The sequence below is a fragment of the Astatotilapia calliptera genome, chromosome 15 (assembly GCF_964374335.1).
Source record: "Astatotilapia calliptera chromosome 15, fAstCal68.1, whole genome shotgun sequence".
NCBI lineage: Eukaryota > Metazoa > Chordata > Actinopteri > Cichliformes > Cichlidae > Astatotilapia > Astatotilapia calliptera.
The window spans coordinates 23,218,564-23,234,574 of record NC_137436.1 but is presented as its reverse complement, the minus strand read 5'-3'; the positions used below and the strand labels follow the sequence as shown (position 1 = coordinate 23,234,574).

Genomic DNA, 16,011 nt, shown 5'->3' with positions numbered 1-16,011 from the left:
ATACCTCACAGTGTGTGCCTGCTGACAGGGAATGGTGCAGAATGGCTCTTTGGAAATTATTTCTGGTTTTTGTGCTTCAGTTTGAAGGTAAATCTGCTTTTTTTTTCATGATGCTAGGCCAAAATAAAAGGTTGTTTTGTGTTTCTTCAGTTTGTCACCGTGGGTCTGCATTTGGGTCCTCTATCCTGCAATGCCATGACAGTTTATGTTAAATTTCTTTGAATAATTTTGCAGAAATGATAAAGAGATGCCACTTTCATAAGCTTCAGTAACAGTTTTTAAAAAGTAGCCAGTATTTGGGAGAAAAAAAAGAATAGTAATAATGACTGAGTTATATTTGGAGTGATTCTCAATTTTATGTAGAATTTATTTTTAATTAGTCTTGATTTTGGATTACATGAGATGTACAGTAAAGTTAGATATCATTGAAAGTTATTCATATAAGAACTCATGCACTATGTATGCATGTTGCAAATGTTAAGGTCTACGTTCATTATTTGTTTAGTTGCATTTGCATTGTTGCCTCACAGCAAGAAAGTCCTGAGTTCAATTCCACCATCAGGCTGGGGTCTTTCTGTGTGGAGTTTGAATACTCTGGCTTCCTCCCACAGTCCATAGACATGCAGTTCGGTTAACTGGTCACTTTAAATTGCCCATAGGTGTGAATGGTTGTCTGTCTCTCTGTGTTAACCCTGATGGTGACCACTCCAGGGTGTACCCTGCCTCTCACCCTAAGACAACTGGGATGGGCTCCTGCTACCCTGAAAAGGACGGGTGAGCGGGGAAGAGGATGGATGATGCGTGTCATTCATCACAGAAACTTTCCTTTCCTTTGCAGCAGGAATCAGTGGTGAACCATACTTTCTCTATCACAGACCAGGAAATTATGTCATTTTGCCCTGTGACAAGGCGCCTGATACGTGCTCCATGGTTACCTGGTTTTACAACAGAGAGCCATCTCAGACAACACAGGTGGTTTATCATGGAGATGTTAAGAACTCAACCCAAGCTGCCAGACTAAGTCTTCACAGTGACTGCTCTCTGTGCATCAACAACATCACTACTGAGGATGCTGGTGTTTACAACTGTCGGCCTGAGGGGACCACTGGCCAGGACACAACTGTCTATCTAAATATTTTGACTAGTGAGTACTTGAACATAAATTATTTGGGTCTTTGCAGAGTATCATGGTCATTAATATCCTTTAAAAAAAAAAAAAAAATCTCTGAGGCCCTTTCCCTCAAAAACAAATTTGTGCATGACACTCCGCACTAAGGATTAAACATCCATCATCCCCACAGGCTCTGTGAGGGATCCAGCCTTGATTTTAATCCATCATTAGGCATATTTGGAGTAACTGAATGAATCCATTTTGGTGGAGTCTGAGCTTTAACTCGATATGCCTATGCAATAAAAGGAGCAAGATTTTACAGTAACATCTGGATGAAAGTTACATATATTCAATGTGCAAAAGTACTTTTTCTACAGGACAATCACTCAGTAAACCTGTGACAGTAAGAAGAAATTACAGAACTTGCATTTAAATTCACATTCCACTTTTTTCTTAATGCTGAGGTAACTGTCGTCACTCATTTTCAGTTTCAGCATCTCCATCAAACCCCGACCTACAGATGAATGGAAACATCACATTAAAGTGCTCTTTGTTCAGACTCAGTAGCCTCCCTTGTGACGAGATAAGCATCCGCTGGGTGGATGACACAGGAACTGTGCTGCTTAATAAAGTCAGATACACTGGACGCACATGCATTTCACTTCTAACAGTGAAGCTTCACAGTGACCACAACAAACGATACACCTGCCAGATTGTTGAGGAAAACAATGTGAAGATGGAAACTCACTACACACCAGTCTTCATAGGTAGGTTATATATAACGATTAGATGATTTTTACCTATTAAACACTGATGAACAGAGTCCACAGATTCCATAGCTCATTACACACCTCTAGGTAGAATAAATAAGCTGGTTAATTCTACCTAATATGTGCAAGTCGCTGCTATAAATACATTTTTAAAAAGGCAAATTGCCTTAGATTTGAAAAGACAATAAGTTCTATCGGTGACGAGGGGAAAACCACCATGGTAACTTGTGGGTTGGAAATTAAAGTCTGGCCAGTTCAGGGTTCAAGGACACCACACTCAGGGTTGTCATAGGTCTTGTGGTAGTGGGCTCCATGCTCCGACCTGGGAGTGTAACTGTCAGTCTTTTCCCACCCAAGCCTGCTGCCTTCCATCAGGTTGGCCACCACCTAAAATTGTGATTCAAAGAAAAAGACAAAAAGACAGTAGAAGCCAGACCAGGTTAAAACGATAGTAGTGTTTTGGTCCACAGCTGAAACCAAGGTTTCAAAGCAGCTGCTTCTAAACTCTACAACGCTCTTCTTTTTACCTTCCAGGGTGTCCTAATTTTCAAACAATTTGTAACGTCATTGGCAGATCTTACCAACATACAGGACCAGGTCTGAATCAAACTCTAATTAATGTTTTGGTCTGGTGAATCCCTTGCTATAGGAGGTGATTAAAAAAAAGCATTTAAGACTTCTTTCCTTAGTATTTGAAGAATTCAAATAGCTTTTAACCTGTCCAGGATGAACCCCGCCTCTCACCCTATGGCAGCTAGGATTGGCTCAAACCCCTCCACAATGATGACTTGGATAAGAAAACAGATTGATAGAATAGCTCTAATAATCACATTCCAGTTAGGAACATTCAAGAAAAATTGACTGTTATAATGTACCTCTGGAGTACAGTGTAGTCTCCACTCTTACAGAAAATAAAGGCATACAATAACTTATATAGAAAAAAAACCCCAACCCAATGTTTAGGGAAATGGCCTCTTTTATTCCACAGTGCTGCATTTTGTAAAAATAACTTTGAGTCCTACTTTAGTTTCCAAATATTCAAACGCTGAAATGCATGAAGAAATACTGTGAACCATGTGCTTTGTGCAGACTTTAGAGAGTCCATGGACCAGTCTCCGCTGAGCTATGCCATGTGGCATCTTCGCATGGCAGCACTGATCCTAATGATTGTCATCACTATTTTAGTCATCAGATACACAGGTGAGCCAATTCAGATTACACATAATAACTATAATTACTGAAAGTATACGTTTGAATTAAATTGCTGCTCTTTTTTTAAGGAAACAGAAAGCTTCTTGAAGAGAGCAACGTGAGTTTAAAACGATCTTGTTTTAAATGTTATGTAGGATTTTTTCAATAAACAGTACACAGTAAGTGGCTCTGATAAGCAGATTTCATGTATACACAATTTGTCAGTGTGAACTGGCTAGTTTGAAACCTAGGAGGAACTAAAATAGCTTGTAAGACAGATGATGAGAAAGTTGGTTCACCGTGAGTTACCATTAATATAAAGCTGTTTTCACACCTGCATGGCAGTATTGAATTTTTCTAGGACTTACCTGATAAAGATGCATGTGAAAACATAAATGTCCTAAACAGTTAGACTGGACTTTAATCTTTAACCTGCCAGATCCTTGGTAACAATTATGTGAAGTATAATGAATCCTCAAGTTATTACTTCAGTGGCCACCCGAGTTTCCCTTAAACATCTGCTTGTGTGCTTTTTACAGGTCCATTATGTTGGTGACTGCGATGATGGCACAGTGATCTATGAAAATGTGGCAAGTCTGGCTGACTCTGAACTGCATTGAACTTCAGAGCACATACTTCAGCTCAACATTTTCTTAATCCGTTTGCAACTACTTAGATTCTCTTTAAGTCTTTTGTATATTAACAATAATGTAATGTACACCATCCAACTAAAAAAATAGACCTGTAACCAGGTTTAGTCTTTTTCGGTCAAATCTTACTTTCTACCTACTGAAACTGCAGTAATAGAGTGATCCTGAATGAAGTTATGCTGCTTCTTGCTTATATAACTTTGGATTCCTGAAGATAAATAAAGCTGAAAACTGTGAATGGAGAAGAAATGCTCAGTGCATTAGCAGCCTTAGCCTGTAGCAGCATAACTAAAGGATAATTCAGAGTCATCTGAATCATCCCTATGAGATTTATCAAAAATGAAAATTAGGAGTCTAATCCTAAAGCAGTGATGGCATCTGACTTCTGAAATCCCAACTGGCAGCACAGGAGAAGAGGCCAACAGCTAAAAGCGCTGCCTCACATTCTTCTTTTGGAAACTCTAAATGCTGAATCTCAAAAGGTTGATTCTGTTCGCCTGGACCCCACCTTTTCAATGGGAGAAACGTTTCGTCACTCATCACTCTCAGCTGAGACCTTATAAACAGTGCATTTGGACAATAACTGAAACAAGCCAACTAAATGAACAATGGGTTGTGAGGTCAGTTCCTTGATCATTAATATGCAAATTGTCATGACCATTGATCAACAACCACTGATCAAAGATCATTAATCAATATGCTATATGCTGAAAGCAAAAACACTTGGGTGCACCTCTCCATCATTGAACACAGCTTTTCTGGCAAGCCTCCAGTCTTCTTTGTCCTCCAGATGTATTTTAGCAATTGAGATATCATTCACAACAGATACTGAAACTGATCTCCATGTCACTGGTAGAACAAGGAGATGAAGCTGCGCAAATTAGAAAAAAACCCTAAAGATAGGATTGAATAATCCAAAAATGTACCTCCTTCTGAATCACATTTCTTTGATCCCCATGAATAAGGAGGTTGCTATCCCACTTTTACCATCGGCATGCTCTGCATTTAGAGGTAGCTTTGTCTAAGTGTGTCCAGTGTTGGGTGCTTTTTTGGTTGAGCCAATTTAATATAAGTTTGCTCTGATGATGTTATCTCAGGATGTTAGTGCAGGAGATGAGCCCTCATTTTTTTTTAGCATTCACAGATTATTTTTTAATTTATTTAATAAACTATCATATCCCTGTGTGAATACATAAAATAGCTACAAAAGATATTATAATACCATCAACCCCCCACCCCAAACTCTAGTACTCACAGGAATGGTCACATTTTTTTTCAAGATAACTGATTGGTCAGTAGGTAATGACATCATACTGTAAAGATTGACCCGACAGACTGTGATGCTGTTCACTTGAGGAGTGTTTATTGAAGCACCACACATGTGGCTTTATGTTTTGGCACACTGTTCACCAACTTTTGAGTTAGTCATCTGCAAACACCCCTCCCTCTAGCTTCACTATATAAAAAGGGAGAAACCTTGTTAGGCAAATCATCGCCACCTGTCCCTCCAGCCTCCTTGGCACCACCCACTTGAGCCTAACTGCCCCAGTCCTCCCCTGCAGCTTAGCTAGCGATCACACCGCCGCCACACATACCTGTTGATTTCAGGCAGTAGAACCTGTTCTCTAACAATTAGAGATCTCTAAGATTAGTAGTTCAGTCCCAGGTTCCATCTGCTCTTGACTAGGTTTGATCTCCTAATTGTCCTGGATGTAGCCGTGAGTGTGTGTGACTGCTAGAAAAAGTGCTTGAAGGCCTATTTGAATTAATAATAATAGATTGCATTTATATAGCGCTTTTCAGGACCCCTCAAAGCGCTTTACAATACCACTATTCACATTGAAGGCAGGCTACAGTTGTCCAGCTGCCCTGGGGCAGACTGACAGAGGCGAGGCTGCCATATTGCGCCATCAGCCCCTCTGGCCATCACTAGTAGGCGGTAGGTGAAGTGTCTTGCCCAAGGACACAACAACCGAGACTGTCCGAGCCGGGGCTCGAACCAGCAACCTTCCGATCATAAGCCGAACACCCAACTCTTGAGCCACGATCACCCTTGGTGGTTTGTAGTAAAAAGCAGTATGAGAGCAAGTCCAGTTATCATTACCAAGAAAGAGACACAAAGCTAATTTTACAGAACAGAGAAAGATGAGGCAGAGAGCAGGAAGAGTAACACATGGACAGTAAAACAGACAAAGACTCAACAGTATCATTAGAAATTACTCTTACAAAAATAACAAAATCAAAATGGGAATTCAAATCTCAAACAATAAAAAAATAAATGAATGTAGAGCACAAGAACAGCAGTAAAATCAAACAAAAAAGTGCCCAATGCCAGGGACTGTGACCCACATTCAGATTCATACATACCCTGTCAAACTGCAGATACATTGGGTGACGAATGGGACTATTTCACAAGTTTTTCTCTGAAACCAGGAACAGGAAATGTTATCACTTCTGTTCTTCTGTGCCAGAGAGCCTAATTTGAGCCTGCAGAGAGAGATGCAACAACACATTTCTTCACTTTTAACAATCCTGATTTTTATGCTTCAGTTTGAAGGTAATTACTCAGATTTTCTTTTCTTACTTTTGTGCTTGACTATGTTGCTATGAAATATGAACATTTAAATTGTTGTAGCCATGAGGAAAATTATCATCAATTGCCAACACAAAATGACAACATCTTTGTATTCTTAGATTTTGGACCTTAATTTGATCAATTCCATTGACTTTAACCGCAACAGAAAACTGAAAAGGTTATGATCCAGCGCTTCACACAAAGCAGGGCTACTGTAGATTCTGCTATGCACATAGCAATCAATTAAGTGTTCATTCTAGTTGAATATACAGCATATTTCTCTTGTTTATTACTGTTTTTTCTATTGTTTATTAATTATTAATTATAGAATGAAATCTGCATATCAGTGTTAGAATAATGTTTACATCTTCAGTTGGCTGAGAGGTGCAAATGACAGGATAGAAGCTACTAGAAAAACACTGATCTTTTCACAGGTCTTGATAGGGACGATGTAGAGTTAAGAACTTTATGGACAGATAAGATTTTTGTAGTTTTGCCTCTGTACATCAGTACCAGTGGATTTTAATTCAAACAGTCAAGATGTGATTGCAATGCTGACTTTTGGCTTTAATTTAAAGGCATCTTATAAAAATTGTGCATTAACTGTTCAGAAATCATAGCTGTTTTACACTTTCAGAGGCTTTGTAGAGGCAATTGTACAATTGACTGGCAAGTGGTTTCATGGCCGGGGGAGACTTTTTTTCTTTCTTTTGTATCTCATGACGAATAAAACAGATAATATATATTAATTTGATTCAAGGTGTCATGGTCTGGTTGGGCACCTGCAGGTCTCAGACAGCGGCTCCTCCTCCTTTAGGCGGAGTCCGGTTGCCCCTCCCTGGCTGACCACCTGTGAGCAATCGTGCCAGCGGTATATCAGACCTGCGCTCTCAACCACTCATCGCCTGAGTATCTCCTATTCCCATGTTAGTTCAGTGGAGCATCCTAAACCTTGTCTTAACGCCGTGTGATGACTGACCTGTCTTTTCTTGTCCTCAGCGATAGCACCCGGAGTGGAGATCTTGTTCCCCTCGCTCCCGTCCTCCTGGACCTGGGCCGCCAGCTGCTTACACAACGTGGCCTGCCGGCCCACCGCTCACCTGCCTGCCTCCCCACGCCTCGACCGCTTCCGGGTTTTCCGCTCCACCTGTCCCCTCCATCTGAAACCAAGTAAGGCAATTCAATTCAACTGCGGAGGATTATTGGTTGTCTGCTGGATCCCTCTGATCGTGATCTCCTCTTGTTCCAGTGCCCCCGGCCCCTACCTAGTCCTGTTTCTACCTCCCCGCTGTCCCCGCTGCTCAGCCGTCTCCTAGAGGTGTCTAGGTCGCCCTCATTATCACCGACGAGTCCTACGCACCACTAGTGTGGTGGCGTCGCTTTGTGTTTCACCTTTGTTTACCTGTGGGCGGAAATAAATCATTTGTTTTCTGTCACCTCGCTTCCGGGTTGGTTTCTGCGCCTGTGTCCATCCCTGTTCCCTCGTGCCGTTGAGCCGTGACACAAACTGTTGCTTTCCACTGGATTTCTAAATATGAGGCCCAAATAGAAGAATGGAAGTGATGGAGGACATCATTAGGCAGAAAAACAGAAACCTGTCAGAGAGCTGGTAAAAACTTCAAGGGCATGCACAGTTCAGAAAAAAAACTTTCAACAGGTGAAACCATTATATCCTTAAACTTATGTACATTAATCGCACCAACCCAAAATTATGGTAAAACGTGCAGTAGAGATGCCAGTCCACCTGAGTTTTTTCATATCCCATATGCCTTGCCATGGAGTTTTAGAGCCGACGGCGATATCATTTTCTGGCGGCTTTTAGAAACCAACAACTGGGAATGTCATGACTCACTCTATGAAGTCTATCGCTGATCAGTACAAAATGCTGGTAGGTCAGCGCTGCATCAGGGTGTACCATGTGACCATCAATTTTTATCCATTGGTCAAAGGCTGAGTGCAGGGTGTTATCATGAAATTGTTCTAGTAGGAAATCTCCTGGGGCGAGCAGGGCCTTGCTGTCTCCTCTCCCGGACGAGCCCGTGTCACTGCTAGGTGCAGCACAGCTGCTACATACTGTTAAAGGCCATGCATCCCCGCACACTGCCCCAGCAGGTTATTAAACCCTGGCCAGTCTGTCCCCAAAATTAAGGGATGCACAGTCTTTCCTCTAGCGTCTTGCCCTTATGTTTAATTTGCAGTGGCACTATGGGATATTTGGGTATGTCACACATCTAACTTCCACCAACTCAGCCTCCAACCTCCCTGGCTGAACCAGCGTTTGTTAGACAAGGGTCTGTGTACAGCCCGTGTCAACAATAGCCTGGCGTGTACCCCCTTGGGACCTTACTGGATCCCTGTACATGCCTCCTGAGCCAGGGAGTCTGTTGGGACTTCAGCAACACCAAACACATGGCTGGCTTCCATGAATGGGCACTCCTGGTGGAAGTGTCCACGCCCAGTCTTGACCTACAGGTCCTCTAGCTGCCTCCCATTCACAACTGCCTGCATCTGCCCATCATCTGGGCCACCTGAACTGGCTGCGGTACCTGTGGGTTTGACATATCACACCTGGAAGTTGGGCACCACTGTAACACTCGTTACCAGAACCCCGGCAGTTTCTGGGGCCTCTTCCTCTAGGCCCCAGCAACTACTAGAAATAGGGAAGGTGTGGTTAGGATGATGAAAATCAACTGCGCCAGCAGGCCTTCCCTGGCACTGTCCATTGAATGCACTACTCCACCCCTCCCCTGCAGCTGAGCTGCAAACCACATCCTGCCACAGTAGCGTTATTCATTTGCCAAGTCAGGCATCTGATCTCAACCCAACAGAGCATATTTTTCCATTATTAAAAACAAAGCTGAATGCAGAGAGACCCACAAACAAACAGCAACTGAAGGCTGGACTAGCAGAGGATCTCAAAGGAGGAAAAACTGCATTTGTTGATGTCCATGGGCTTTAGACTTCAGACAGCCATTGACTGCAAAGAATTTTTAAATGTTAAAAACAAGTGCTATATTTCAAATTATGTTAGTTTGCTCAATTATTTTCACTAACTCAAAATAAGGGGACCATATTTATAAATGGCTGTAATTCTTAAATTCTACAGAGAAATACCTGAGCTGGCCAGCGGATTCAAACCCAGGACTTTCTTGCTATGAGATATACCAACATCATACAGGTTTTATATACATGGTCCCCTTATTTTCAGGGGCTGAAAATAATTTAGCAATATAACATCATTTGAAATGTAGCAATTGCTGATGATCACTGTTGTGATATTTTGATACCATGGTAGCATTTACAGGATATTGTTTTATAGTGATATTATACAGGAAAACTGTTACTCAATAAGGCCCATTTACTAGTTGTTTTTCTCTTTCTCTGTGACCCAAGAATTAATGTGTAAGACTCACAGGCTGGTACCCCAAGGTCGAAAATACCACAGAGACGAGACCACTTCCTTACTCCCATCCTCCCTTCCTTATTCTTTAGAAAAGAGCTTGTTAAAGGCCAGGTGGTTTGTTTCAGAATTCACTAATGAAAGAACTCTGTATTCTATGTCTAGGAGTGTATTTTGCTGGGATGATCATAAATTGTAGCTGAACTGATAAACTACACAAAGGATACTTCTTTGCTCAGAAGGCAGGAAGACGTTTCCTTATTTGGTCTGTACCGGTTTGAACTGAGAACCTGCTGACACACGAACCTTTTTTTCTTCTATATAAACTGTTGTATACTGAATAAACCTTTGAGTTGATTGTGGGAGAGCAACCTGAACAGTCTCTGTATCATTTTGTTCTCCTAACTGCTCCCGACGTCGTAACTAACCCAGCTGAACGGCATACCTGAGCGTTACTTTGAATAATTAGGAATCTTATAAGGAAAGGACAAAACTCTGCTTATCGGTGCTCACGCCTTGGAGGAAACCCGATCCACGGAGAAACCCGGGACGGAGATTTCTTTCAATCACAATATCATGCCACCCTAACTTAAGCCTTCAAATAAAAGTCAGAAAAATAAGTGAAGGAACGTAACCTACATCACAGAAATGATTATGAAAAAAAAAAAGAAAGTTCAAATTAGCATGAGTATGAGAGGTTCCTATTAGTCTTATAGGCTGTGGGCAAAAAAATGAACATTTAAGTTTCCTGTTTCTTGGTATTGATTGATAGGTAAATACATGGATTCAAAGAAAAAAGAAAGTAGAATAAACATATTTATTTCTTTGCAGCATGCATCAGTGAAACCTACATCGATGTTTATTACACACTGGGAAATGATGTCGTTCTCCCCTGTGATAACACATCCTCATTGAACTCATCATGCTCCATCATTACGTGGTTTTATAACAGAGATAACTCTGAGACAATAGAAATGGTTTGGAATGGCGCTATTATGGAGAACTCAGCTCAAGCAGCCAGACTGAGTCTGTACAGTAACTGCTCCCTGGGCATCAGGAACATTGTTGCTGAAGATGCTGGCCTTTACTGGTGTTGGTCTGGGAACACTACAGCCCAGGATACAATTGTGGGTCTGCATATTTTGAACAGTGAGTGCTTAGACTGTAATGATTCTGAGCTTGGACAAATCTCATATCCTTTTCTTCACTTTGACTCTCCTCCCAAACACTACAGTTATGTTCACTACATTTTTGTCTTAATAAATTAACTGCGTACACAGAACATTCAGCAAGCAGTAACTGCAGACTAACAAACTGTGAAAGAGGCGAAGATTTGACCAAACATCATATAACAGTTTTAGTTTGGGAATTTAAAAGGTTTCAGATTCATGCCGACCTCTGAAACAACAGATTAAAAGGGAAATCTCACCAGTGAATCCAGTGAAATTTGTTTGAAATGTGGGAAAAGTTCTGAGGACCTGTTACAGAGTTTTAGATTTCTTTTATCACCTGTTTTCTCTCAGTTGCAGCATCTCAGACGCAAAACTGGGATGGATACATCACATTAACGTGCACTCTCTTCAAATACTCTGACTCCCAATTGTGTGGCGAGAACAGCATCGTCTGGTTGAACGAAACAGGAACTGTGCTGCTCGGCAGTGGTGCGAGGGACATTGGACCGATGTGTGTTTCTCTTTTGACTGTGAAACCTCAGAGGGCCCACAACAAAACATACACCTGCCAGTATATCAAGAACAACAGTGTGAAGATAGAAGCTCACTACACACCTATAGGTATGATAAGAAGCTTAAATGAATTTCAAAATAATCTGAATTATGCACTTCAATAAATAAAGCTTTGGTTTTATTTGTAGAAGTAATTTACTGTAGTTTCCAAATGTTCAAACATTAATTTGACCAGATTTTAATAATAAAGTTACAAAAGCATGACATTTTTTTGTACTGTTTTTCATAGAGTACACAGATCAGTTTCCTGTGAGCTACATCATGTGGACTCTTTGCATTGGAGCAGTGATCCTAATGACTGCAATCACTGTTTTTGTCCTCAGAGACAGAGATGAGACGATTTAGATCCTGATAGAGCACTGATAAACAATCTGACATTTGAATCTAATTGCTGTGCTCTCTGCCTTTTCAGGATGCAAAAAGCCACTTGAAGACATAAGAGTGAATGAAAAAAAAACTCAAAAAATTTGAAATTTATATCACGTGTTCTTATTTCAAAGTAAGCTTTGGACACCAAACGACATCTTTGTGTCAATATGAGCACTTTACTAGTTGTGTCAGAGTTAAATTAGAGATTGTTTGTCTCTAATGTAATAATCATACTTCTCAGCTAATCCCTGAACTAGGACTGAGTTGCACTCACCTGGTCAGAAAATGAAATGATGAAATGCTCTTTTGTATGAGAGCAGAGTCTGAGGGCCTGAGAGCCTGGGTTAGCAGATAAAGATAATAACCACGCTCAATCCCTGTTATTTCTGACTTGGATTTTTGGTTTTGCCCACCCATCTAAGACAAATAAACCTGACCTTGCTTCACTATATAAGAATTTCCATTTTAATAATCCCCCACATTTCTTCCCCATCTGTGGTAAATTATCCAGTCATTCACCCCGGTATTGTTACCTGCCTTTGGACTGTCACAATGATAAGGATATGGGCTTTTGTTCACTGCAGTTTCAGTTCTTCTTGCTGAATAAAATGTAGCAGCATTGCACATTGTGAGTACAAGAAAATAATTATTAGAATATAATGTGTTAAATTTGCTTAGATAAGAGGGTCCAGCAGTAGATGAGAGGAACAGGGAAGGATTTGTCTGTGTGTTTTAGTTTGGCTTAGCTGTAGGCCTGAGAGTGTGTAATTGTTGAGGGACAGGAATTTATGGACACTGGGGGTCTGCCTGTCATAAAAGGAGACAGGAAGCTACAGTTGGGGATTGCTGATGCTTGTACCTTTAATAAAAACTCATAATTGTTATAAACTTAGAAGTAGGTTTGCAGGAGACTCTCCACACGCTTATCTGTAACTGTAAGACAACAAGGGGCCAATGGCCCAGTGGATGCAGAGTGGGGGTCTCAGTGTTTGTAATCTGTTAACTCTGTTTTGTATGTTGTCTAAAGGAATTTGGTTTAGCTTGGGCGAGGAGATTACTTTTATGACCGGCAGGAAGTCACACACACAGTGCTTTGGCTGTTACGACACACCCACACCTACATGCACACTCACTCACGTGCACTCACATGGACACACGGGTATGTGCACACACAGGCACTCACGTGTTCGTGTATACACACACAGACACAAGTTTGCAGCACACCATGGGGGTTTTATGATAGGGTCGCTTCTACAAAGCTATGTTTCACAGACAAAGGAGGGAAGATTTGCAGAGGGACACTGGCCTTGCACATCTCCTCTTCTAGAAGTGCATGCTTAAATGAAGATGAATAAAGATTAATAAAGGTTTTTGTGAAAATGACTACTGAGTCCGGTGCCGTCTCTGGATGCCCGAGGAATAAAAGAACCGGGGTGAAACTGATTTCGTAACAACATCTACACAAAAGATACCAAATTAAGGAATTAAAATGTTATGACTAAATTTAGGATCTTGTGTTATTTAAATGGTAATTGGGCAATAGTAACTATATAACTTCCTCTGAAATTCTGCCTTTTAATTCATAAGAAATAGGAAATGGCATCACCTTTTCTGATGTAAAGCTTGTTTACAGAAATCCAGCGACAAATGTCTTCACCAACCTTTTATAGAAGACTGTAGGCGGCCCAATGAACATAAGCTTTAATGCAATACTGATTTCATCATTAGGTTCTTTTTCTTTTGTAATGTCTGAATAATTTCCATTTAGAAATACACAGAGACCCCAACAATTAAACACTTGGTGAAAATGAAAAAGAAAATCTCCCTTTTCCGGCTCTACAGGTTTATTTATGATTGCATTTAATTATTAGTTTATTATTAGTGGCTAAACCTATAGACTATAGTGTAACATCTTGTTTTCAAATGGGTCCACATATGCTGTCTATTAGTTTCTGCTAGGGCTGCCTTGCTTAACGTATAGGTGTTTCCCATTAAGTAGCTGTTGGTAGAATAAAAGCACTGAAAAGTACAGCGGTATTCAATAAAGCCAAGTTATGATTCTTAAGCTTTAATATTTGTCATCACTTGAACAAAGTAATTCATAATAATTCCCCTGGATCTTCTTGCTGTGAGGTAACATTGCTACCTTGATAAATCTTTACGTTATGGCTTTGAAATATTAAATTTACAATTAACATATAGTAGATATTAGCTAGTTAGGTAATATCTATATTAGATAGATATCAACATTAATCTGATTAATCTGCATTTAAAAATATGATGGACCATTTTGAGGATAAACTCCAAATTTTTGGAAAATAGTTTACAACACCTTACCATGCTTCCAGGATTCTCCTCATAACTATCCATCCATCCATCTGCTTCCACTTCTCCTTTTCAGGGTCGCAGGGGGTGCTGGAGCCTATCCCAGCTGTCATAGGGCGAGAGGCAGGGTACACCCTGGACAGGTCGCCGGTCTGTCGCAGGGCACTGACCCCAGGAGCATCTACAGTAACATCTGCTAAGCTTACCAAAATTAAATCAGAGGGAATAAAACCTCTCATAATGTCAGTGCTATCTACCCATGCTGGTTCGGGTTTTAGCACCACCACAGGCAAGGTTATTATCGTTAACGAAAACTAACGAAATAACGAAAACTAGAAGTGAAAAAACATTTTCGTTAACGGAAATAAAAATAAAAACAAAAAAAGGAAAACTAACTAAAACTGTAATATGTGTTCACAAAACTAACTAAAATTAACTGAATTTATAGCAAAAATGTGTTTAGTTTTCGTAGATGTGTGTGTGTCATAGTCAAGGGTGAAAATGAAGTTTAGTTTCCAGATTTTTTTCTTGCTATGTCTCATTATGCCAGCAGGTGGCAGTATGTTAGTCGAGTCGTCTGTGTTGCTGCTCCGTCCACGCGCAGAATCATGTCAGGAAAAGTCGGGAGAAAGCGCCGGAGTCCAATTTGGGATTACTTTGAATATGACTGTGTTTTGGATAAAGCAAGTGTCTTGTAGTGGAAAGAGACAAATTATGAGGGACATTTCTAAAGGGGAAAAAAATCCCACAAACCTTAAAGTGCACTTGAAAAGCTCACACAAGAAGGCTAACCTAGCTTACCTTGAGAAGGTAAGGGAGCGCACTCAAACCTCATCCCCAGAAAACAGAAGCTAACCCCAGGCAAGGCAGCGTGATGCATCCCGAGACAACAGGACGGGGATATCTACATAACTGTGTGAGTCAATTGCCTTCAAAAGGTTTATCAATTCACTTGAACCAAAATTACGAACACCCGGTGCTGCAAGAGTTAATAGTCTCATTGGGGCCAAGATATAAATTTTATATTTGCCTGGTATCAATGGTTGTTCATCTGCCTTTATTTATTTATTTAAAGAACCCATAGGTGGGAATGTGAGTTGTCTGTCTCTGCGTGTTAGCCCTGCGACAGACAGGCGACCTGTCCAGAGTGCAGGGTATGGTAGCTGGAATAGCAACATACCCAAGGATAAGCAGAAGAGAATGACTGATATGATGAAACTGGGATTTTGTTGCACTTAATTATTGCAAACACAACTAAAACTATAACTGAAACTAATCAAAACTAAACTGAAACTAAGGATTTTCAAAAAAATAAAAACTAAACTAGCAAACAATTGGTAAAAACTAATTAAAACTGATATAAAATTGAAAATCTGAAGTCAAAACTAAATAAAAATAAAAACTAATGAACATTGCAAAACTATTAAAACCCTGACCACAGGCACCAACCACTTTGCAGCCACAGCTGAGTGCAGCAGCTTCAGCAATGGAGGTACTACCTTTTTATCCCAGTAGAGCACTTTGCTCTCAGACTGTAGGTTTACTTGCTGTTCCTAGAGTTTTTAAAAGACCCCTGCCATTTTAGGATTCAGGAGACAGACCATCTCTACATTTTAGATCAGGCTTAAAACCAATTATTTCTGTCCCAGGTATCAGAAAAAACAACCACAAAAAACAACAACCCAACACAGAACTTCAGAAGCACAGTGCCGAAGCTCGGTTCATCTGGTCAAAGTCACGTGATCAGTGATATCCAAAGCTCAATTCAGTATGTCACTGCTTCAGTACCTGATTCAATGGTTTACGAGGAAGTGAATCATTGGCGGGATTTGTGATGTGTTTAGGTATGTCCATCCAGAGATAGCGAACCAGTGT

At 40.6% G+C, this 16,011-nt stretch overlaps 1 protein-coding gene and 1 long non-coding RNA gene across 3 annotated transcripts; both read left to right on the top strand.

Annotated features, from left to right (window-relative positions):
* The first annotated feature begins 547 nt into the window (after positions 1 to 547).
* Positions 548 to 4,211, top strand: LOC113037583 (uncharacterized). Its single transcript, XM_080290071.1, has 5 exons — positions 548 to 1,268; positions 1,343 to 1,353; positions 1,600 to 1,878; positions 2,971 to 3,190; positions 3,612 to 4,211. The coding sequence occupies exons 1-4, from the start codon at positions 928 to 930 to the stop codon at positions 3,120 to 3,122; spliced, it is 783 nt and encodes a 260-aa protein (XP_080146197.1). The 5' UTR covers positions 548 to 927; the 3' UTR covers positions 3,123 to 3,190; positions 3,612 to 4,211.
* Positions 4,212 to 5,574: 1,363 nt separating this feature from the next.
* LOC113006569 (uncharacterized) lies at positions 5,575 to 11,349 on the top strand. Of its 2 annotated transcripts, none has more exons than XR_003269777.2 (4): positions 5,575 to 6,279; positions 7,058 to 7,223; positions 7,297 to 7,467; positions 11,221 to 11,349. It is a non-coding gene; the product is annotated as an uncharacterized LOC113006569 (long non-coding RNA). The 2 variants fall into 2 exon arrangements; XR_013901737.1 differs by lacking the exon at positions 11,221 to 11,349 and adding an exon at positions 7,547 to 10,369.
* The last annotated feature ends 4,662 nt before the right edge of the window (positions 11,350 to 16,011 follow it).

Coding starts and splice junctions, on each gene's coding strand:
- LOC113037583 (XM_080290071.1), top strand. CDS start 928: ATGGTTACCTGGTTTTACAACAGAGAGCCATCTCAGACAACACAGGTG. Junction 1,879..2,970: donor CTACACACCAGTCTTCATAG/GTAGGTTATATA, acceptor TGCTTTGTGCAG/ACTTTAGAGAGTCCATGGAC.